General features: G+C 35.8%; 1 protein-coding gene across 1 annotated transcript in view; it reads right to left on the reverse strand.

Annotated features, from left to right (window-relative positions):
- Positions 1-539: 539 nt before the first annotated feature.
- LOC133325650 (death-associated protein kinase related) overlaps positions 540-19,699 on the reverse strand; it is a 67,233-nt gene continuing 48,073 nt past the window's right edge. Inside the window, exons 2-9 of the mRNA XM_061534371.1 lie at positions 14,833-14,923; positions 14,547-14,750; positions 12,530-12,767; positions 10,844-10,947; positions 8,229-8,381; positions 7,954-8,158; positions 6,417-6,585; positions 540-1,753 (exon numbers count right to left, since the gene is read on the reverse strand). Coding sequence (XP_061390355.1) covers positions 540-1,753; positions 6,417-6,585; positions 7,954-8,158; positions 8,229-8,381; positions 10,844-10,947; positions 12,530-12,767; positions 14,547-14,750; positions 14,833-14,923 — 2,378 coding nt within the window. The remainder of the gene's footprint in view (positions 1,754-6,416; positions 6,586-7,953; positions 8,159-8,228; positions 8,382-10,843; positions 10,948-12,529; positions 12,768-14,546; positions 14,751-14,832; positions 14,924-19,699) is intronic.

Consider the following 19,699-nt stretch of genomic DNA (forward strand, 5'->3'; position numbering starts at 1 on the left):
GGATATTAATATTTTTTTCTAGGTTTAAACATATTTTCAAGACCTAATAATAAGCGAGGATTTTTGAAATATTTTTTTTTAAGACCTAGTTATGTGGACGATTTTTGGTTTCGATAGGAAATCTTTAATTTAGCCCAGCTGAATTAAGGTTCCTAAAGGAAATTTTCAATTCAGCCCGGTTGAATTAAGGTTTCCATTGGAAATCCTCTAGAAAATAAAGTCAAATTCGCTTACACATTTCAATTTTTATTTTCTTTATTTACAAAACTAATTTAATTTTTTTTTCATAAAATAATAAATAAATTAAAAATTAATTAATAAAAAAACATAAATAAATAAAACTTAAATATACAAAAATAATATTTTTTTCTTATTCTTTTTTGTGGTTCATTTTCTTCTTCTTTAAGAGTACATTCAACGAAATTTATGCTAGGAGTATTTTATGTGGAGGAAACAAATGAAAAATTCAAACTGCAAGGAAATTTATTTTCAGGACCCCATGGCTTCAAAGATACTTTTTAAATTTCCCTTTCTCCTCTTCAATTAGCCGCACCCCCGGTCTTTTCCTGTAGCTGCTGCTGCAATTGTTTCACCATATTCCCCCTGTTGTTGTGACGCTGAAAGAAGGCATTGATCGAACTCATCGAACGATATTCCAAATTGTCGCTAACATTCCAATCGATGGCGCCAATACTCTGATGCCTACCCAAGGGGTTGCGGGTCTTCGATTCGTTATATTTCTCCAGGAGATGCAGGAGACAATCTTTGGTATTATTGGCGGCCTCTTCCAAATTCACCGCCTGATGGGTATTGGGTAGGCCGACGGGAACATCACGGCTCATTTGACTGATACGGAATTTGGCCCGCTTTATGCTGGCTGCCTCTTGGAAACGATCCGCCGCTGAGGTGGGTTTTTGGGCATTGCCAGTTGTCATGGTACTGACGGAGGATTTCCTGGGGCCATTCGAGGAGGTATTCAATTTGGGTGTCTCTTCAATGGATTGTTGCAGACGCCAGGAGAGGCTGCTGGTTCGGCTTTTACCGGGGTTCAAGTTGCTGAAGAAGTTATTGGTGGTGGAGGTTGTGGAGGTGGAGCTGCTGGTGGTGCTTGTGGTCGTGGTGGTGTTATTGTTGTTATTGGAGGTCACTGAATTTTCCATAGCGGTCTTCTTTGAGGTAGTTGTTGTTGTTGTTGTATTGGAAGTTTTAGGGGTCTTGACTTTCCCCTCCTTTTCCTTTGTGCTTCCCGTTTTTTCACTTTCCGAGGTTTTGGGGGACTTTTTCTTTTCCCCAGTACCCTTCTTTGTCTTGGGTTTCTTTTCCACCTCTTCGCCCTCCTTCTCCTTTTCACTACCATCCTTATTGAACTTCGTATTAATCTGGGCCAACATCAGCAAATGATCGGATAGCTTTTTAATTTCATCGGCCAAATTGACCCGCTCTCCTGACGAACGACGACCCAACAAATAATTCGTATCCGAATTACGGCGATCGAATGTATGAAGATACGATTTCAGAGAGCGTTGCTGCAAATTCAGGGTACTGCCATTCAACTCATCCACCCGACTGCCAAACGGATTCGACATATTAATACTCTGTGGCGTCGGGGTAGCAGCACCACTGGGCGAGGGGAACAAATGTTCCCGGGACTCATTAATGGGTGTGGGAGGTTCATCGATATTATTGAACTCCGATAAATAGGATTCGTCATCGGTTACGGTGTCAAGGCTCTCGCAGGGTGATGGAGAGCAAACTGCAAGATAGAATAAGGGAGAGAAAAAATATTTTTGTTATAAAAATACATTTTTTGAAATTTTTTTTTTAAATAAATTGTGTATTTTTACAGCCAAGCCTTGTGTCGATTTTTTCAAAAGCAAATTAAAAACAAAGAGCAAACAATTCATAAAAAAGAGAGACAATTTTACAAAGGCTAATATACTCTAGGAAATAAAAGAGAACATTTAGAGAGTGCATGAGAGAGAAAGAGAATGATTAATATATGATCAGAGAGATATACAAGAGACGAAAAAACAACCGTTAAGGGCATTAAGTGAATAAAACATCCATTCAGCTCAGCTGAATTAGGTTTCTGATAAAAAATCTCCAATTCAGCCCGGCTGAATTGAGGAAATCTTCAATTCAGCTCAGCTGAATTAGGTTTCCGAAGGTAAATCTTCAATTCAGCTCAGCTTAATTATGTTTCCGAAGGTAAATCTTCAATTCAGCTCAGCTGAATTAACGTTTCCACAGGAAATCTTCAAGTCAGCTCAGCTGAATTAGGTTTCCAAAGGTAAATCTTCAATTCAGCCCGGCTGAATTAAGGTTTCTGTAGGAAATCTTCAATTCAGCCCAGCTGAATTAAGGTTTCTATATGAAATCTTCAATTCAGCTCAGCTGAATTAAGTTTTCCATAGGTAAGCTTCAATTCAGCCCAGCTTAATTAAGGTTTCCATAGGTAAGCTTCAATTCAGCCCAGCTGAATTAAGGTTTCCATAGGTAAGCTTCAATTCAGCCCAGCTGAATTAAGGTTTCCATAGGTAAGCTTCAATTCAGCACCAGCTGAATTAAGGTTTCCATAGGTAAGCTTCAATTCAGCCCAGCTGAATTAAGGTTTCCATAGGTAAGCTTCAATTCAGCCCAGCTGAATTAAGGTTTCTTTAGGAAATCTTCAATTCAGCACGGCTGAATTAAGGTTTCTATAGGGAATCTTAAATTCAGCCCGGCTGAATTAAGGTTTCTATAGGGAATCTTCAATTCAGCCCGGCTGAATTAAGGTTTCTATAGGGAATCTTCAATTCAGCCCGGCTGAATTAAGGTTTCTATAGCATATCTTCAATTCAGCCCGGCTGAATTAAGGTTTCTATAGGAAATCTTCAATTCAGCTTTACTGAAGTGGGGTTTCTATATGAAATCTGCAAGTTTGGTCAGCTGAATTAGGCTTTTCTATGTAGTAATATGAGCTTTTAAAGCTTTGATGAAGTGAGTAGTGCCTTTAACCTATAATGAATAAAAAGAGCTTTCGAATGTAACCAATAAATAAAGCTTTTAAGCTTAAGCTAATCTCTTAACCATAACCAAAAAAAGTGTCTGATCTTGAAAGCTTAAAAGCCATGAAAGAAACCCAAAACAAATGAAATGAAGGACAATCTCTTACACTGCAGGATAATTTCCATAAAATTATACAAATACCAAATTGAGAGAGAGTGTGTGTGTATATACGTATATATGTATGTGTGTGCATGGGTGCCATGTAGCGAGAATAAAAATGGTGCCAAATTCAAACAGAAAAAAACGTATTAGAATTTATTTTCCATAGAGAAGCTTACCTTTGGCCTTTGATTTTATTGAATGGTCTGATGTTTTTCTTTGTTATGCGGAACATAAAGTGGATAGGTGTTTGTGTGGGTGGTAGAATTTTCCTTGAGCTTTTTTGTTAAAATGAGAATTGATTTTCGTATACAAATTTTTTGATTGGAACTGGAATGCAAATTGCAGTATCGAGCCCCCTAGAGAATATTCGGCATTATTTGCGTGGCAATTTCTAGGTCTTTAAAGACTTAAGAAGAACAAAAAAAAAGAGAAGAAAGAGGGAAAAAGAAGGGTATTTTTTGATAAAGATCACACACAAACAAATGTAACGACCCAAATAGCGAACCAGCTTTAAGGAAGAAAATAAAAAAAAAACTGCAATTGAAGTAACCCATCAGGGGTATTGCCGAGGCAGGGAATCACTGAGGGGAGAAAGTAGAAAGAGAAAGCAAAGAGAGTGAAAAAATGAAATCAAAGCTATCGGTATGTCACATTGACCGACTAAGAGGACAACACACACAAGTAGATAAGGACGAAAGGACATCACGAATGAGTGGAGGGAAAACGAATTCCACGTTTTGCAATCAGGGTCCCTTTTATCTTCGTTTTTTTATTCGAATTGAAATTAAATATTTTTTTGCTCAGATTTATTTGTGGTTGTGGCAATGAGGAAAAATGAAGTAAAAAACTATTTGCCTTCGATGATATGATGGTGGCAGTTGTTGTTGTTGTTGCTGCTGTTGCATGATACTGCTGCATTACGAATGCTGCCTTTGGTGACGTTGGCTGTGTGTGTGTGTTTAAACAAAATTATGCTTAAGGCGCTTAAGAGAAGCTTACAAAGTATAATCCCGCTCTCATACTCTCACACACACACATACTCTCTCATGGATTACAACACATAACATGACACACACAACAACAGCAATATGACAGTTGGCTGCTTGTTTAAAGCTGAAGAAAACAAACAATGGAGATATATAAGCGGAACTAAGAAGATTGTGAATATCAGCACAAAATAACCCCAATAAAAACACATTTATTAAATTTAGCTGAATAAAGAAATTTTTTTCTCAATTCAGCTGAGCTGAATATGATTTTCCATGAAAAATAATGGAATTAAAATTAACTGAATTAAGAATTCAAAGGGAAAATGCATTTCAGATTAGCTGAATTAAGGATTCCATAGGAAATCGTCAATTCAGCTTAGCTGAATTAAGGTTTCCATAGGAAATCTTCAATTCAGCTTAGCTGAATTAAGGTTTCCATAGGAAATCTTCAATTCAGCTTAGCTGAATTAAGGTTTCCATAGGAAATCTTCAATTCATGACACAGCCCAATTCAGCCCAGCTGAATTAAGGTTTCCATAGGTAATCTGCAATTCAGCCCAGCAGAATTAGGGTTTCCATAGGTAATCTGCAATTCAGCCCAGCTGAATTAAGGTTTCCATAGGAAATCTGCAGTTCAGCCCAGCTGAATTAAGGTTTCCATAGGAAATCTGCAATTCAGCCCAGCTGAATTAAGGTTTCCATAGGAAATCTGCAATTCAGCCCAACTGAATTAAGGTTTCCATAGGTAAGCTTTAATACAGCCCAGCTGAATTAAGGTTTCTATAGGTAAGCTTCAATTCAGCACGGCTGAATTAAGGTTTCCATAGGAAATCTTCAATTCAGCACGGCTGAATTAAGGTTTTGGTAGGAAATTTGTAATTCAGCTCAGCTGAATGAAGGTTTTGGTAGGAAATTTGTAATTCAGCCCAGCTGAATTAAGGTTTTGGTAGGAAATTTGTAATTCAGCTTAGCTGAAACATATTTTTGGTGGGGGATTCGTATTTTAGCTTATATCAACATATTTTAGCAACATCAACATTTTAGTTAGAAATCTGAAAATCTGTCTTGCTGAATAAGATTTCGGTAAGAATTTTACATAATGTAGCCCTGCTGAATGATGTTTCCGATGAGAAATCTTAAATCGCGCTTAACTGAATTGTTTTTTTATGGGAAATCTTCAATTTGGCTCATTTGAATTAGGTTTCTGATGGAAAATCTTATATAACTTAGGTGAATATATTTCCTAGTGGGAAATATATATTTATAGTTAGCTGAATTAGGGTTCTTAGATGAAATCTGCAATTCAGCCTAGCTGAATTAGGTTTCCGACGGGAAATCTGCAATTCAGCTTTGTTGAATTAGGTTTCAGGCTCGAAATCTGCAATTCAGCTTTGCTGAATTAGGTTTCAGGCTCGAAATCTGCAATTTAACTTAGCAGAATTAGGTTTCTAGGTCGAAATCTGCTAAGTTGAATTAAGTTTCTAACGGAAATTAAGGTGTTTTCTGGGGTTATTTTGCTGAATTACGAAAGCTGACACATATTGACTCACACTGACACAACAAAAAAGGTGGGGGTTAAAATTTTGTTTATGTTATTTTTTATTAATTATTTCACAGTATTTCTTGTGTTTGTTGTTGTAGTACACATATAAATGACAACAAATATTTGTAATACTTATCACAGTATAATAGAAAAGAAGAAAATATAACGAAAGATGAAAGTAATAGGAATGAGAAAAAAATATGAAAAAGGAAACATTAAAATTGAGGTTAGTTTGAAAAGGCAAGGTGTGGGTGAGGTGACGGCGAAGATATTTTTTAACAACTAAACTTAATCTTTGGCTTTAAAATAATAAATACATAACAGACAGCAAACCAAAACAAATCCCTGGAAGGACAACAAAATCGAGGGGCAAAGCAAACCGGTTCGGTTAACCTTCCAGGGAGGGAAGGGTTTGCTTTTGGTTGTTGTTGTTTTTAATTTGCTTTGGCATGTTTGCTATGTGCTTTTTATTAAATGTTGTTGTTGTCTTTGTGAGCATGTTGTTGTAGTTGTTGTTGCCATGGCAGACGACATCACTGACACTGTCACAACATTTGATGATTTGCATGTTTGTGTTTGTTCGGTTTTTGTTCTTTTGTTGTTGTTCTTGTCGCATGACTCCATAGGAGGAGGGCAGGCATATGCGGCGGCACAGGCTCTGATGGCTGCTGGTGTTGTTGTTGTTGCTGTCGCTCTGGCTGCGGATGTTGCCCTATCTGTCATACGGTACTCACCTCTTGACGATGATATGCTGTCGGGGCCGTGAGCCTTTTTGTACTCCGTCTCGCTGAGCGGGGCAATAACATTTCCTTCGACATCGAATACATACGGACTGTTCGGATGTTCCTCCCAGCGTTCTATGAAGTTTTTCAGATTATCTTTTGTTGTATCCAATTCTTTTGTCTGTCGTAGGAAAAAAATTACAAGAAAATCAAATGAAAATCAGAAAAGAAGAAGAGGAAATAAAACAAAAACTTGAAGCCAAAGGCAAACGAGTTGAAAGAACTCTAAATAACAAATTAAATTAAAATTGAATATGAATATAAAATTTAGTTGAATTATGGTTTATAAAGGAAATCTTAAATTCAATTTAGCTGAATTATGGTTTATAAAGGAAATCTTAAATTCAACTTAGCTGAATAAGGTTTCCGATGGTAAATCTGCAATTCAGCTTAGCTAAATTGGGTTTCTGATAGGAAATCTGCAATTCAGCCTAGCTGAATTAGGTTTCCGATGACAAATCTTCAATTCATTAGGTTTCCCTTGAAAAATCTTCAATTCAGCTCAGCTGAATTAGGTTTCCCTTGAAAAATCTTTAATTCAGCTAAGCTGAATTAGGTTTCCGTTAAGAAATCTTTAATTTAGCTTAGCTGAATTGAGTTTCAGTTGGAACTTTTTCAATACAGCTTAGCTGAATTAGGTTTTCGTTGCAAAATCTTCAATTCAACTTAACTAAATTAGGTTTTCATTGCTGATAATAAATCTTCAATTAAGCTTAGCTGAATTAGTTTTCCGTTGCAAAATCTTCAATTCAGCTTAGCTGAATTATATTTCCGTAATAAAATCTGCAATTCAGCTTAGCTGAATTAGATTTTCTAACTTAAATCTGTAATTCAGCTTAGCTGAATTAGATTTTCTAACTGAAATCTACAATTCAGCTTAGCTGAATTATATATTTTTGTTCGGAAAATGCCCATTTAACTTAGTTGAATTTGGGTTCTAATGGAAATTCTTCAATTCAGCTTAGCTGAATTAGGTTTTTGATGAAATTTCTTAATTTTTGCATAGCTGAATTAGAGTTCCGTTGGTAAATCTTCAAGTCAGCTAACCTAAATTGCAATTTCGTTAAGAAATTTTCAATTTAACTTAGTTTTAATAGGAATTCTTCAATTCAGCTCAGCTGAATTAGGTTTCCGGTAGGAAATCTTCAACATAACTTAGCTGAATTAGGTTTGCGGTCGTAAATTTTCAATTCAGCTCAGTTGAATTCTGCAATATCGATGGGAATCTGCAATATCGCTTAGCTGAATTAAAGTTTCGATGGGAAATTTACAATTCAGCCCAGCTGAATTAGGTTTCCAATGAGAAATTTGAAATTGGGCTTATTTGAATTAGCTTTATTGTAGGAAACCTTCGTTTCAGCCTAGCTGAATTAGTGTTCCAATAGGAAATCTTAAATTTAGATTAGCTGAATTAGTGTTCCAATGGGAAATCTTAAATTTAGCTTAGCTGAATAAGATATTTTGTGCTAAATTTTAATTTTTTACTCACCCCCGTTACTGGATCGCTCTCCTCGGTTTCATTACTGGCCACCGAACTGTGATCCCCATCAATGCTGGGCGGTATGGGTGAGGGTGTGGTTGCCTTCAGCGAGGCTTCTGGTATGGTTAAGGGCTTTGGTGAAACCTTTGGTGGACTCTTGGGGCGTCTCTGTAGCCATTTGTGTTTCAGACACTGTTCAGCTGTCATGCGGGTACTGAAAATTCGAAAAAAAAAACAAAATTATTTTTTCCTCCTTACATTCCTCGAACAGACCTCATACTTACTTCAAGTCTTTTACTAATAGCTTCGATATAAAATCGATGCATTCAGGTGAAACATTGCTAAAGGATTCATCCTCAAAATCATATTTGGCAATTGTCACATTGGCCATGGTCTCAATATCAGTTTCTCCCATAAACGGTGAGAGGCCGGAGATTCTGTAAAGTGTCAGAGGAAGAAAACGGAATTTCCATTAAATCAGCCATTGGTTAAATTCAGGACATAGCACAATGGCAGAATAACCAAAACAGTGTAACCATGTTGTTGTTGTGTTTTTATTTTTGTTCGAATTATTTTTGTTTGGTTGGAGGGTGGATGAAGGCATTCGAAGAGTGGTTGGTTGCCATGTCCAAAAACGTTAGAAGAATTGTAATTATGTTGTTGTAACATGATTGTTGTTAAAATTAGTTGTTGTTATTGTTGTTGTGGTGGTAGTTGTTTTTGTTGTTATTGCCCGAATTGTTGTTAAGTCATTTTTGTTAATAGCCAAAAGTAATGAAAATTGGGATTTTTGTTGTTGTGTTCGTTGTGCAATGTTGACGGGCGGAAGGAAGGATGTGATGTGACGTAAAGAGTGAATGGAAGAAAAATGGGAAAAGATGAAAATGAAATAAGAAATTAACTCAAGAAGGCTAATCTTAAAGCTAACGGGGTTTTTATGACTAAGCAGACAATTAAAGGGGGGAATTTCTCAAGGAGACTTTAATTTAGCTTAGCTGAATTGAAGAATTCTTACGGGAACTCTAATTCAGCTATTCTGAATTGCAGATTTCGCATCGGAACCATAATTCAGCTATGCTGAATAGAAGATTTCTTATCGAAACTCTTATTCAGCTGAGCATAAGTGAAGATTTTGTATAGGAAACCCAATTCAGCTAGGCTAAAATGCATAGCTACGATCGAAACCCTAATTCAGCTTTGCTGAATTGAAGATTTTCTCTAGGAATCCATATTTAGCTAAGCTAATTTGACGATTTCCTACAGAAACCTTAATTCAGCTATGCTAAATTAACAATTTCCTGCAGAAACCCTAATTTAAGTAAGCTACATTGGAGATTTTCTATAGAAACTCTAATTAAGTTAAGCTAAATTGAAGATTTCAGATGATAAACCTAATACAGCTAAGCTGAATTGAAGATTTCCCATCGGAACCTCAATTCAGCTAAGCTGAACTGAAGATTTCCCATCGGACTGCAATTCAGCTATGCTGAATTTAAGATTTCTCACAGGGAACCTTATTCAGCTAAGCTAAAATGAAGATTTCAAATGAAAGACCCCAATTTAGCTAAGCTGAACTGAAGATTTCCCATCGGACTGCAATTCAGCTATGCTGAATTTAAGATTTCTCACAGGGAACCTAATTCAGCTAAGCTAAATGAAGATTTCATACAGAAACCCCAATTCAGCTATGGTAAATTGAAGATTTTCCACAGAAACTCTAATTCAGCTAAGCTGAATTAAAGATTTCCTATTGGAACCCTAATTCAGCTAAGCTAAATTAAGAATTTTCTACAAAAACTGTAATTCAGCTAAGTTAAATTAAAGATTTTCTACAGAAACTCCAATTCAGCTAAACTAAATTAAAGAGTTTATACAAAAATTCCAATTCAGCTAAGCTTAATTGAAGATTTCCCATCGGAACCCCAATTCAGCTAAGGAGAATTGAAGATTTCTCATAGGAAACCTAATTCAGTTAAGCTAAGTTGAAGATTTTCTAAAGAAACTCTTATTCAGTTAAGCTGAATTGAAGTTTTGCCATCGGAACCACAATTCAGCTAAGCTGAATTGAAGATTTCTCATCGGAAATTCAATTCAGCTAAGTTAAATTGAAGATTTCCCATCGAAAACTCAATACAGCATAGGTTATTTACCATCGAAGCCCTAATTCAGCTGAGCTGAATTCAATATTTCTCATCGGAAACCTTATTCAGCTAATCTGAGTTGCAAATTTCTCATCGAAACCCAAATTCAGCTAAGCTGAATTATAGATTTTTCAACCTGACTCAAATTTAGCCAAGTTTAACTGACAATTTACCACTGGAAACCTTATTCAGCTAAGCTGAATTAAAGATTTCCTGTCGGAACCTAATTCAGCTAAGCTGAATTCCCAAAGAAATCACAATTCAGCTAAGCTGAATTGATGAATCACAATTCAGCTAAGCTGAATTGATGATTTCCCTTGAAAATTCATATTCAGCTAAGTTTAATTTTTTTCAACCCCCCTCGTTTTGTATAATTATTTAATTTAATCAATACGAAGTCATTGTAAAACCAAATGAAACCTCTTTATTATTCTTAAGGGTCATTGTCGGAATTGAAACCAAATGAAATCATTTTTTAATTAGATTCGTAACCAAAACAACTACAACGGCAACAACAACAAAACAAAACATGCACACAATACCATAACAATGTGTTCGAAATTTGTTTAACAAAAAATCTAATCAATGGAAATTAAATTATTTTTAACCAAGGATCATCTCCATCCATCCCGCCACAAATAAAATTTTTCCCATGACAACCACGATTTTGATTAACCAGATTTTTTAATTATGTTTTAATTTCTTGTTAAGAAAGGGGAGGGAGGTCCGCTCCCCGCCCTCCTCGAACTTTTACTTACAGAACATATGTTATAACGCCCACACTCCACATATCTGTGCTATAGGAGATGCAATCAAAGTTAACAACTTCAGGAGCCACAAATTCCGGTGTACCGAAAAGGATCTGCAAAAAATTAACAAACGAAAAGAAAACACACAGAAAGAATGGTTATTGTTCAGTTAGAAGGTGAGGGAAGTGGATGAAATGATGAACCAAGGGATAGAACTTTGTAGGTGGGAAATTCATTAACATTTGTATGTTGGTGTAATCTCGGATTTTTATTGCATTCCTTTTACTTCGAGATTTTTATTTTTGTTCTTCTTCGTTTTAATTATGAAACACCCCATTGCTATTGTCATATTACACGTATGGATGTGCGTGTGTGTGTGTGTGTGTTTGTTTAATACAAAGTAGAAGAACAAGAATTGGGGTTTAAATTAAAAATACAGTTGGAAGAAGTCGTATAGGAGCACTTAAATTACATTGTTTCAACTGAAACCCTAATTCAGCTAAGCTGAATTGAAGATTTCGGCTATGAAACCTAATTCAGCTAAGCTGAATTGCAGATTTCGAATCGGAAAACTAATTCAGCTATGCCGAATTGAAAATTTTTAATCGGAAATCCTATTCAGCTAATCTGAATTGCAGATTTTAGAGAGGAAACATAATTCAGCTATGTTAAAATTTCAAAATTTCAATCTGAAATCCTATTCAGCTATGCTAAAATTAAGATTTCTTATTGGAAAGCTAATTCAGATACATTTAATCGCTAATTTTTACATCGGAAACCTTATTCAGCTAAGCTGAATTACAGATTTAACACCGAAAACTTAATTCAGCTGAGTTGAATTGCAGATTACCCTTCAGGAACCTTATTCAGCTGCGCTGAATTATAGATTTAGCCTCAAACACCTTATTCAGCTAAGCTGAATTGCTGATTTAACATCGGAAACGCTATTTAGGTATGCCGAATTGCATATTTAACATCGGAAACACTATTCAGCTAAGCTGAATGAATATTTTCCTATCAGAAACCATATTCAGCTATGCTGAATTGCAAATTTCCCAACGAAAACCTTATTCAGCTAAGCTGAATTGCAAATTTTTCATCGGAAACCTTATTCAGCTAAGCTGAATTCCGGATTTACCATCGGAAACTCTATTCAGCTAAGCTGAATTGCAAATTTTCCATTGGAAACCCTATTCAGCTAAGCTGAATTCCGGATTTACCATCGGAAACTCTATTCAGCTGAGCTGAATTTGCGATTTTTGTTCATTTTTAAATTTTCCTCAGTGTTTTTTTACCAATCGCAGTGTTTTTGTAAGACAAATATTTTAATTTAGTTTTTATTCGATGCTCGGATATAAAGTTGTCAGTTATTACCCTCAAATTATGCAGTACCCTAAACCTTGCGGATCTATTATTTCAAATGTGTTAAATACACCTCTATCAAAGAAATTCATGTCAAATAAATTAAAACCCATTTTTAATTAGCTCCAAGAGCTTTAATAAAATAACTTGAGAATAATTAAAGAGAGGTCGCCCCCTCTCTTTTTACTACTCTTTTATGACCACACACATAAACACACAAATACATATGTAAATCTTCTTGTTAACGAATTACCAGGCAATTAATTGCCAACCCTCTGCTCAGGATTAATCCTATGTGGTTCTGGTTAATGACTTCGTTTTTATGTTTCGTACCTGTAATTTCTTGTTCGGATCAAATTTCCGTGCCAGACCAAAATCTATGATTTTAATGCGGTTACCCTCCTGGGTTAGACATAAAATATTTTCAGGTTTCAAATCCAAGTGGAGGATATTGTTGCGGTGTATAAATTCCATAGCTTCGCAGACTTGGCGTATGAAGACGACACACACCCTCTCGGTGAGGACAAATTCATCGTCGACCACACGATCGAATAATTCACCGCCTTCTACTCTGGAAAGAGAAAGAAAAATATAAAGAGAGTAAAAAATATTCACAGCTCAATTAGAAAAGAGTAATATAAAATTAATGTGTCCGAGGGGAAATCTTCGAGTTAGATTAGCTGAAAAGGGTTCCCAGTTAAGAATCTTCAATTCAGCTCAGCTGAATACGAATTCCTATAGGAAATTTTCAATTCAGCCCAGCTGAATGAATGTTTCCATAGGTAAGCTTCAATTCAGCCCGGCTGAATTAAGGTTACCATAGTTAAGCATCAATTCAGCCCAGTTGAATTAAGGTTTCCATAGGTAAGCTTCAATCCAGCCCAGCTGAATTAAGGTTTCCCTAGGAAATCTTCAATTCAGCCCAGCTCTATTAAGGTTTCCATTAAAATATCTGCAATTCAGCTTAGCTGAATAAGGCTTTCATAGGAAATCTTCAATTCAGCCCAGCTGAATTAAGGTTTCCATAGGTAAGCTTCAATTCAGCCCAGCTGAATTAAGGTTTCCATAAGTAAGCTTCAATTCAGCCCAGCTGAATTAAGGTTTCTATAGGAAATCTTCAATTCAGCCCAGCTGAATTAAGGTTTCCATAGGAAATCTTCAATTCAGCCCAGCTGAATTAAGGTTTCCATAGGAAATCTTCAATTCAGCCCAGCTGAATTAAGGTTTCCATAGGCAAGCTTCAATTCAGCCCAGCTGAATTAAGGTTTCCATAGGCAAGCTTCAATTCAGCCCAGCTGAATTAAGGTTTCCATAGGCAAGCTTCAATTCAGCCCAGCTGAATTAAGATCTCCATAGGTAAGCTTCAATTCAGACCAGTTGAATTAAGGTTTCCATAGGTAAGCTTCAATTCAGCCCAGCTGAATTAAGGTTTCCATAGGAAATCTTCAACTCAGCCCAGCTGAATTAAGGTTTCTATTGCAAATCTTCAATTCAGCCCAGCTGGATTAGGGTTTCCGCTTAGCTGAATACGTTTGTGATAACTACAATTAAACCTAGCTGAATCATGTTTCCAATGGAAATCTTCAATTTAGTTGAGCTGAATTAGGTTTTTGATGGGAAATTTTAAATTTAACTTAGCTGAATAAGTTTTTTATTGCGAAATCTACAATTTAACTTAGCTGAATTAGGTTTCCAAAAAAAATCTGCAATTCAGCCCAGCCTAATTAAGGTTTCCATAAAAAATCTGCAATTCAGCTTAGCTGAATAGGAGTTTCTATGGAAAATCTTTAATTCAGTTTAGCTGAATTAGAGTTTCTATAGAAAATCTTCAATTCAGCTTTGCTGAATTAAAGTTTCTGTTGGAAATCTACAATTTAACATAGCTGATTCAGCTTAGCTGAATAAGGTCTCCTATGGAAATTGTCGATTCAGCTTAGCTAAATATGGTTTTTTTAGGTTTCTATCAGTTAATTTTTCATTTAGCACTTCCGAACTTACTCTGGCCTTGTTTTTGTTTCTTTTTTGATTTTTTCTTCTGGGCTTCTCCACGTGAAAAATATATTTCGGCCCGAGGTGAACATTGACTGTCACCAAAATATTGAATACTTTTTTCAATATTCGGCCGAGTATTAAAAGACACATTTTTGAGGAGCCTCGAATAAGTTACGCTTAGACTTAAAAACTACAACTAAAAACAAATGCTCAGCTAGCCTAAGCGGTCTTGAAAATTTCCTATCGAAGCTATTAGCAATTCTAATACCCTCATACTAAGTACTGGAGGGTCAATAGGGTCTTGGAATATTTTCCATTGTTAGTGTTGTTGTTTTTATTGTTATTTTTTTCTACTTACAATTCCTGCACCACACACATCATTTTGTTGTATTCATATGCGGCATACAACTGTGTAATTAAATGGTGCTGCAGCGAATTCATGATCTCCACCTCCCGTTCCACATTGCGGCGATCCTCCTTCTTGGGTGTGGGTACAAATTTGGCAGCCAGCTTTAGGCCATTACTTTTGTCTTGACATTTGTAGACGACACCGAATTTGCCACTAAAAATTTAAATAATTTTAATTATAAATATTTATCTCGCCCTATCCCTCCCTCTTCCGCTCTCTCTCTCTCTCTACATACCGTCCCACCTCTCCGAGAATGTCGTACAGTTCATGGGCATCCACATCTCTTTGTATTTGAACATCACGATAAGGAAATGCCGGTTCCAATTCTGCAAAGAAAAAAAAAACGAAAAAATATTTTCAATTAATTATTTTTCTATAGTCGATCGGAATTGGGTCCAAATATTGATCGGCATTTGTAGCCAAATTTGACATAAATAATATTTATTGAATAATTTGTTGAGCAAATCCCCAGAAAATATCTTTTTAAGATCGTCTAATTGCTCGGGGCAATAATTCATAGCCAGCCGGCCAAGGCGCATTAGGCAAATGTCACAGATATGTCACTGCCGAACGGCATCTTTGGGCCAATATCTATTATCCAATATCGAAAGGGGAAGGGGGTATTCAATTGAAAATATGAAAATGATGAACACGAAATTAATGAAAACGCTTAGAAATTTTGAAGGTCCAACACAGAGATTTGTGATAATGCTAATGGTGGTGGCAGAAGATGGTGTGGAACTGATTTATATGGGCCAGCTGGTCGGATGGCTATTGAATGTTAATGGCTAATATGGCCCATTTGGTAAATGATGAATGTTTACAGCAAATAGTTTGATTGGCAAAATGCTTAAAAAGAGATTTAAGGCAATTTTTCTAAAACGAAGGAAAATTATTGGCGACAGGAAATCATCAATTCAGCAAAGCTGAATTGCCGATTTAACATCGGAATCATTATTTTCATAAGGAAACTTTGAAGATAACCTATGGAAACCTTTATTCAGCTAAGCTGAATTGAGGATTTCCTATAAGAACCCATATTCAGCTAAGCTGAATTGAAAATTTCCTACTGAAACCTAATTCAGCTAAGCTAAGCTGCAGATTTTCCATCGGAACTTATATTCAGCTAAACTAAATTGAAGAATTTCTATTAAATACCTAATTCAGCTAAGCTGAATTGAATAATTTCCATTAAATACCTAATTCAGCTGGGCTGCACTGAAGATTTCCTATAGGAACCTTAATTCAGCTGGGCTGAATTGAAGATTTCCTATAGAAACCTTAATTCAGCTGGGCTGAATTGAAGATATCCTATAGAAACCTTAATTCAGCTGGGCTGAATTGAAGATTTCCTATAGAAACCTTAATTCAGCTGGGCTGAATTGAAGATTTCCTATAGAAACCTTAATTCAGCTGGGCTGAATTGAAGATTTCCTATAGAAACCTTAATTCAGCTGGGCTGAATTGAAGATTTCCTATAGAAACCTTAATTCAGCTGGGCTGAATTGAAGATTTCCTATAGAAACCTTAATTCAGCTGGGCTGAATTGAAGATTTCCTATAGAAACCTTAATTCAGCTGGGCTGAATTGAAGATTTCCTATAGAAACCTTAATTCAGCTGGTCTGAATTGAAGATTTCCTATAGAAACCTTAATTCAGCTGGGCTGAATAGAAGATTTCCTATGGAAACCTTAATTCAGCAGGGCTGAATTGAAGATTTCCTATAGAAACCTTATTTCAGCTAGGCTGAATTGAAGATTTCCTATAGAAACCTTAATTCAGCCTGGCTGAATTGAAGATTTCCTCTGGAAACCTTAATTCAGCTGTGCAGAATTGAATATTTCCTATAGAAACCTTAATTCAGCTGGGCTGAATTGAAGATTGCCTATAGGAAACTTAATTCAGCTCGGCTGAATTGTAGATTTCCAATAGAAACCTTAATTCAGCTAGGCTGAATTGAAGATTTCCTATAGAAAACTTAATTCAGCTGAGCTGAGTTGAAGATTTCCTTTAGAAACCTTAGTTCAGCTGAGCTGAATTGAAGATTTCCTATGGAAACCTTAATTCAGCTGGGCTGAATTGAAGATTTCCTATGGAAACCTTAATTCAGCTGGGCTGAATTGAAGATTTCCTATGGAAACCTTAATTCAGCTGGGCTGAATTGAAGATTTCCTATGGAAACCTTAATTCAGCTGGGCTGAATTGAAGATTTCCTATGGAAACCTTAATTCAGCTGGGCTGAATTGAAGATTTCCTATGGAAACCTTAATTCAGCTGGGCTGAATTGAAGATTTCCTATGGAAACCTTAATTCAGCTGGGCTGAATTGAAGATTTCCTATGGAAACCTTAATTCAGTTGGGCTGAATTGAAGATTTCCTATAGAAAATTGGCTGAGTTGCAGATTTTCCATCGGAACCCATATTCATAAACCATAAATTGAAGAAATCCTATTCAGCAAAGTTTTTTTTGTCGATTTTCCATATGTAATTAAATTTTAAAAATGTCTGCATCTCCTTTACCTCTTTCAAAATCATTATACAACTCCAATTTATGCTCATCATTTCGAACTTCTTGTTTCTAATCTTATTACACTCTCATGGCCTGCAAACTATTCAAGTAATTTTGCCAGTTGATTAGAGCAACAAAACAGAACAAAACAAAAAGATATCCTGTCTCGTCAGAGAGTATCCTTTCAACATATTTTCAAAGCCATTAGACAAATGATGGGATTTTCGGGTTAAAACAAACTATAAAAATTAAGACTTTATTCGGATATTCAGAGAAATTGCCTGCCAACACATGTGAACTCCATACACCCTCCCAATCTCTCTTCTTCTCCCTCAAATAGAAAAGGATAACTGGCTCCTTACTCTCTCCCCCATGGAGAAAAATATTTGCTAAATAAATTATTTTTGGCCAGCACCACATAAAAATGCTCCACTGGAAGCATTAAAATGAAAATAGCCATGGCCATGCTGTTGTGATGGCCGGTCAGCTGCTGGCTAGGGCCATACCGTTTTTGTAGCATCAATCCCAAAATAAGCCCTCCACAGATTAGGCCTTGTAAATAATTTGTTCTCTTACTCTTCGACCAACAACAACAACAACTAAAAATCTGTAGAGTGTAAAATCTTAATAAGTGCTGAATATGCTGGAACACAACAGGCAAGCCTTCAGTTCGGTTCTCTATGAAATTGGGATTTAGTTATAGGCCAAATGCTGCTGAATTGGGTTCCGCATGAGATGGATGGGATTGCACGAAGTTGGTTATAATTAAATATGTTTGGTAGAGGATTAGAATCAATCGCAGAGAAACAAAACTACAATATTCGAATTATCAGGCAATATTTGATGAAAGCAATGGGGCCCTGATACTTTCTCTCTTGCTCTCTGGAGTTGCCTCTCTTTACTCTATAACTCTCTGGCTATGCATTGACCTTCTAATCCATTTGTTTATTATTCAGTAGGTTCCCAGAGGCTCTTCAGCATAGAAACATGATACTCAAATTATTCCAGAGAGGAATGCCTAGATTCCCAACTACCTCTCCTTCTCTTGTCCCGTCCCAACCCTTTCAATATTTTGCAAATCTTAATAACTGAATAGAATAACACAGGACACACACACATGGACGTGACTCCACTGCAGGTTTACTTTATTTTTCAGGAATAAAAACAACAACAATATCAGGATTTTTTATTTTGAAAAAGTTTTTGTTGTTGTGGTTGTCTGAATGTTTATCTTCGGACTGCATGGTCTTGGAAATATCCATACAATTATCATAAATAAAAAAATGAGTTTTGCAGGATAGATGAGAGCCTAATGGATAGTAAAGTGAATTAAAAAATCAAGACCACAAGATTTTGTAAATAATTTCGTAGGACTTCATATCGACCACAATCGATGTCGATTTTTAGAAAATAATGAAGTTATATAATTAATGTAAATAATAAATAAATGTATCTTTGGTGCGGGTTGCGTATTAGTTACGACAATACTTATACGCAATACTGAACATAGGAAAAATATCCAATACTGATCTCAAGGTGTGATTTTTTTATAGAATTTTAGGGCTCTATACCGAGCACAAAACGAGGATTTTTGTTTACTAATTAGTTGGGAGTTCCTTCAGATATTTAAAAGGAATAGTTTTCCTTTAAGACCACTTGCCATGAACTCTGAACGACTTTTTAGGACAATTTTTAAATCCTAAAATGTGGATTTTTTAAATAATTTTTAGCTTCATAAAGACCACAATTCATGGCTTGTAGATAAAAATGAAGTAATATGGAGCTTATCATCTGAAAAACAATTAAAATGTACTTTGGTGCAGGTTGCGTATTAGTTACGACAATACTTATACGCAACAATAGTCATAGTAAAAATATCGAATAAAGCGTGAATTTTTAAGGGCCTCATACAGACTATATGCTAGAGATTGTTTAAACATATATTTAGATCCTTATACTGACCACAAATGTACGCCTTTGTTATAGATTTTTATGGTCTCATACCGACCATAAGTCGTGGAGTTTTTAATTAGTTTTATAGTGTTTTGTACCGGCCATAAGACGTGGAGTTTTTAATTAATTTTGGAGTTTTTAATGAATTTTGTACCGGCCATATGACGTGTACTTCTTAAATATTTTAGGGCTTTTTAAGGCGTGGATTTTTTAAAGATGTACTTAGGGCATCATAGAGACTACAAGATAGCTATTTTTATACCCTTCACCACACTGTGTATTATGTCTTTGTGCGTATGTTTGTAACAGACAAAAGGAAACGAGATAGACACATGGTTCCTTTGAATAATATGCATAGAATCACTTTCTGAGTCGATTTACGCATGTCCGTCTGTCCGTCCGTCCATGTATTTTTGTGAACAAAGTACAGGTCGCATTTATGATCCGATTTGGTTGCCCCAAGGACGACCCCTATTGAAATTGAGATATAGCTCCCATATATTTGTTCGTCCGATTTAATGTAAATGGTGTACAAAAGTCCCTATATATCTTCCGATTTGCACGAAATTTGGCACAGCGTAATGAATTAGGTATAGAATGATGTGTGTTAAGTTTCGTGAAAGTCGGTTCCGATTTAGAT

Source organism: Musca vetustissima, unplaced genomic scaffold, assembly GCF_032173495.1.
Source record: "Musca vetustissima isolate MV318-11 ecotype Yass unplaced genomic scaffold, APGP_CSIRO_Mvet_v1 utg18455, whole genome shotgun sequence".
Taxonomy (NCBI): Eukaryota; Metazoa; Arthropoda; class Insecta; order Diptera; family Muscidae; genus Musca; species Musca vetustissima.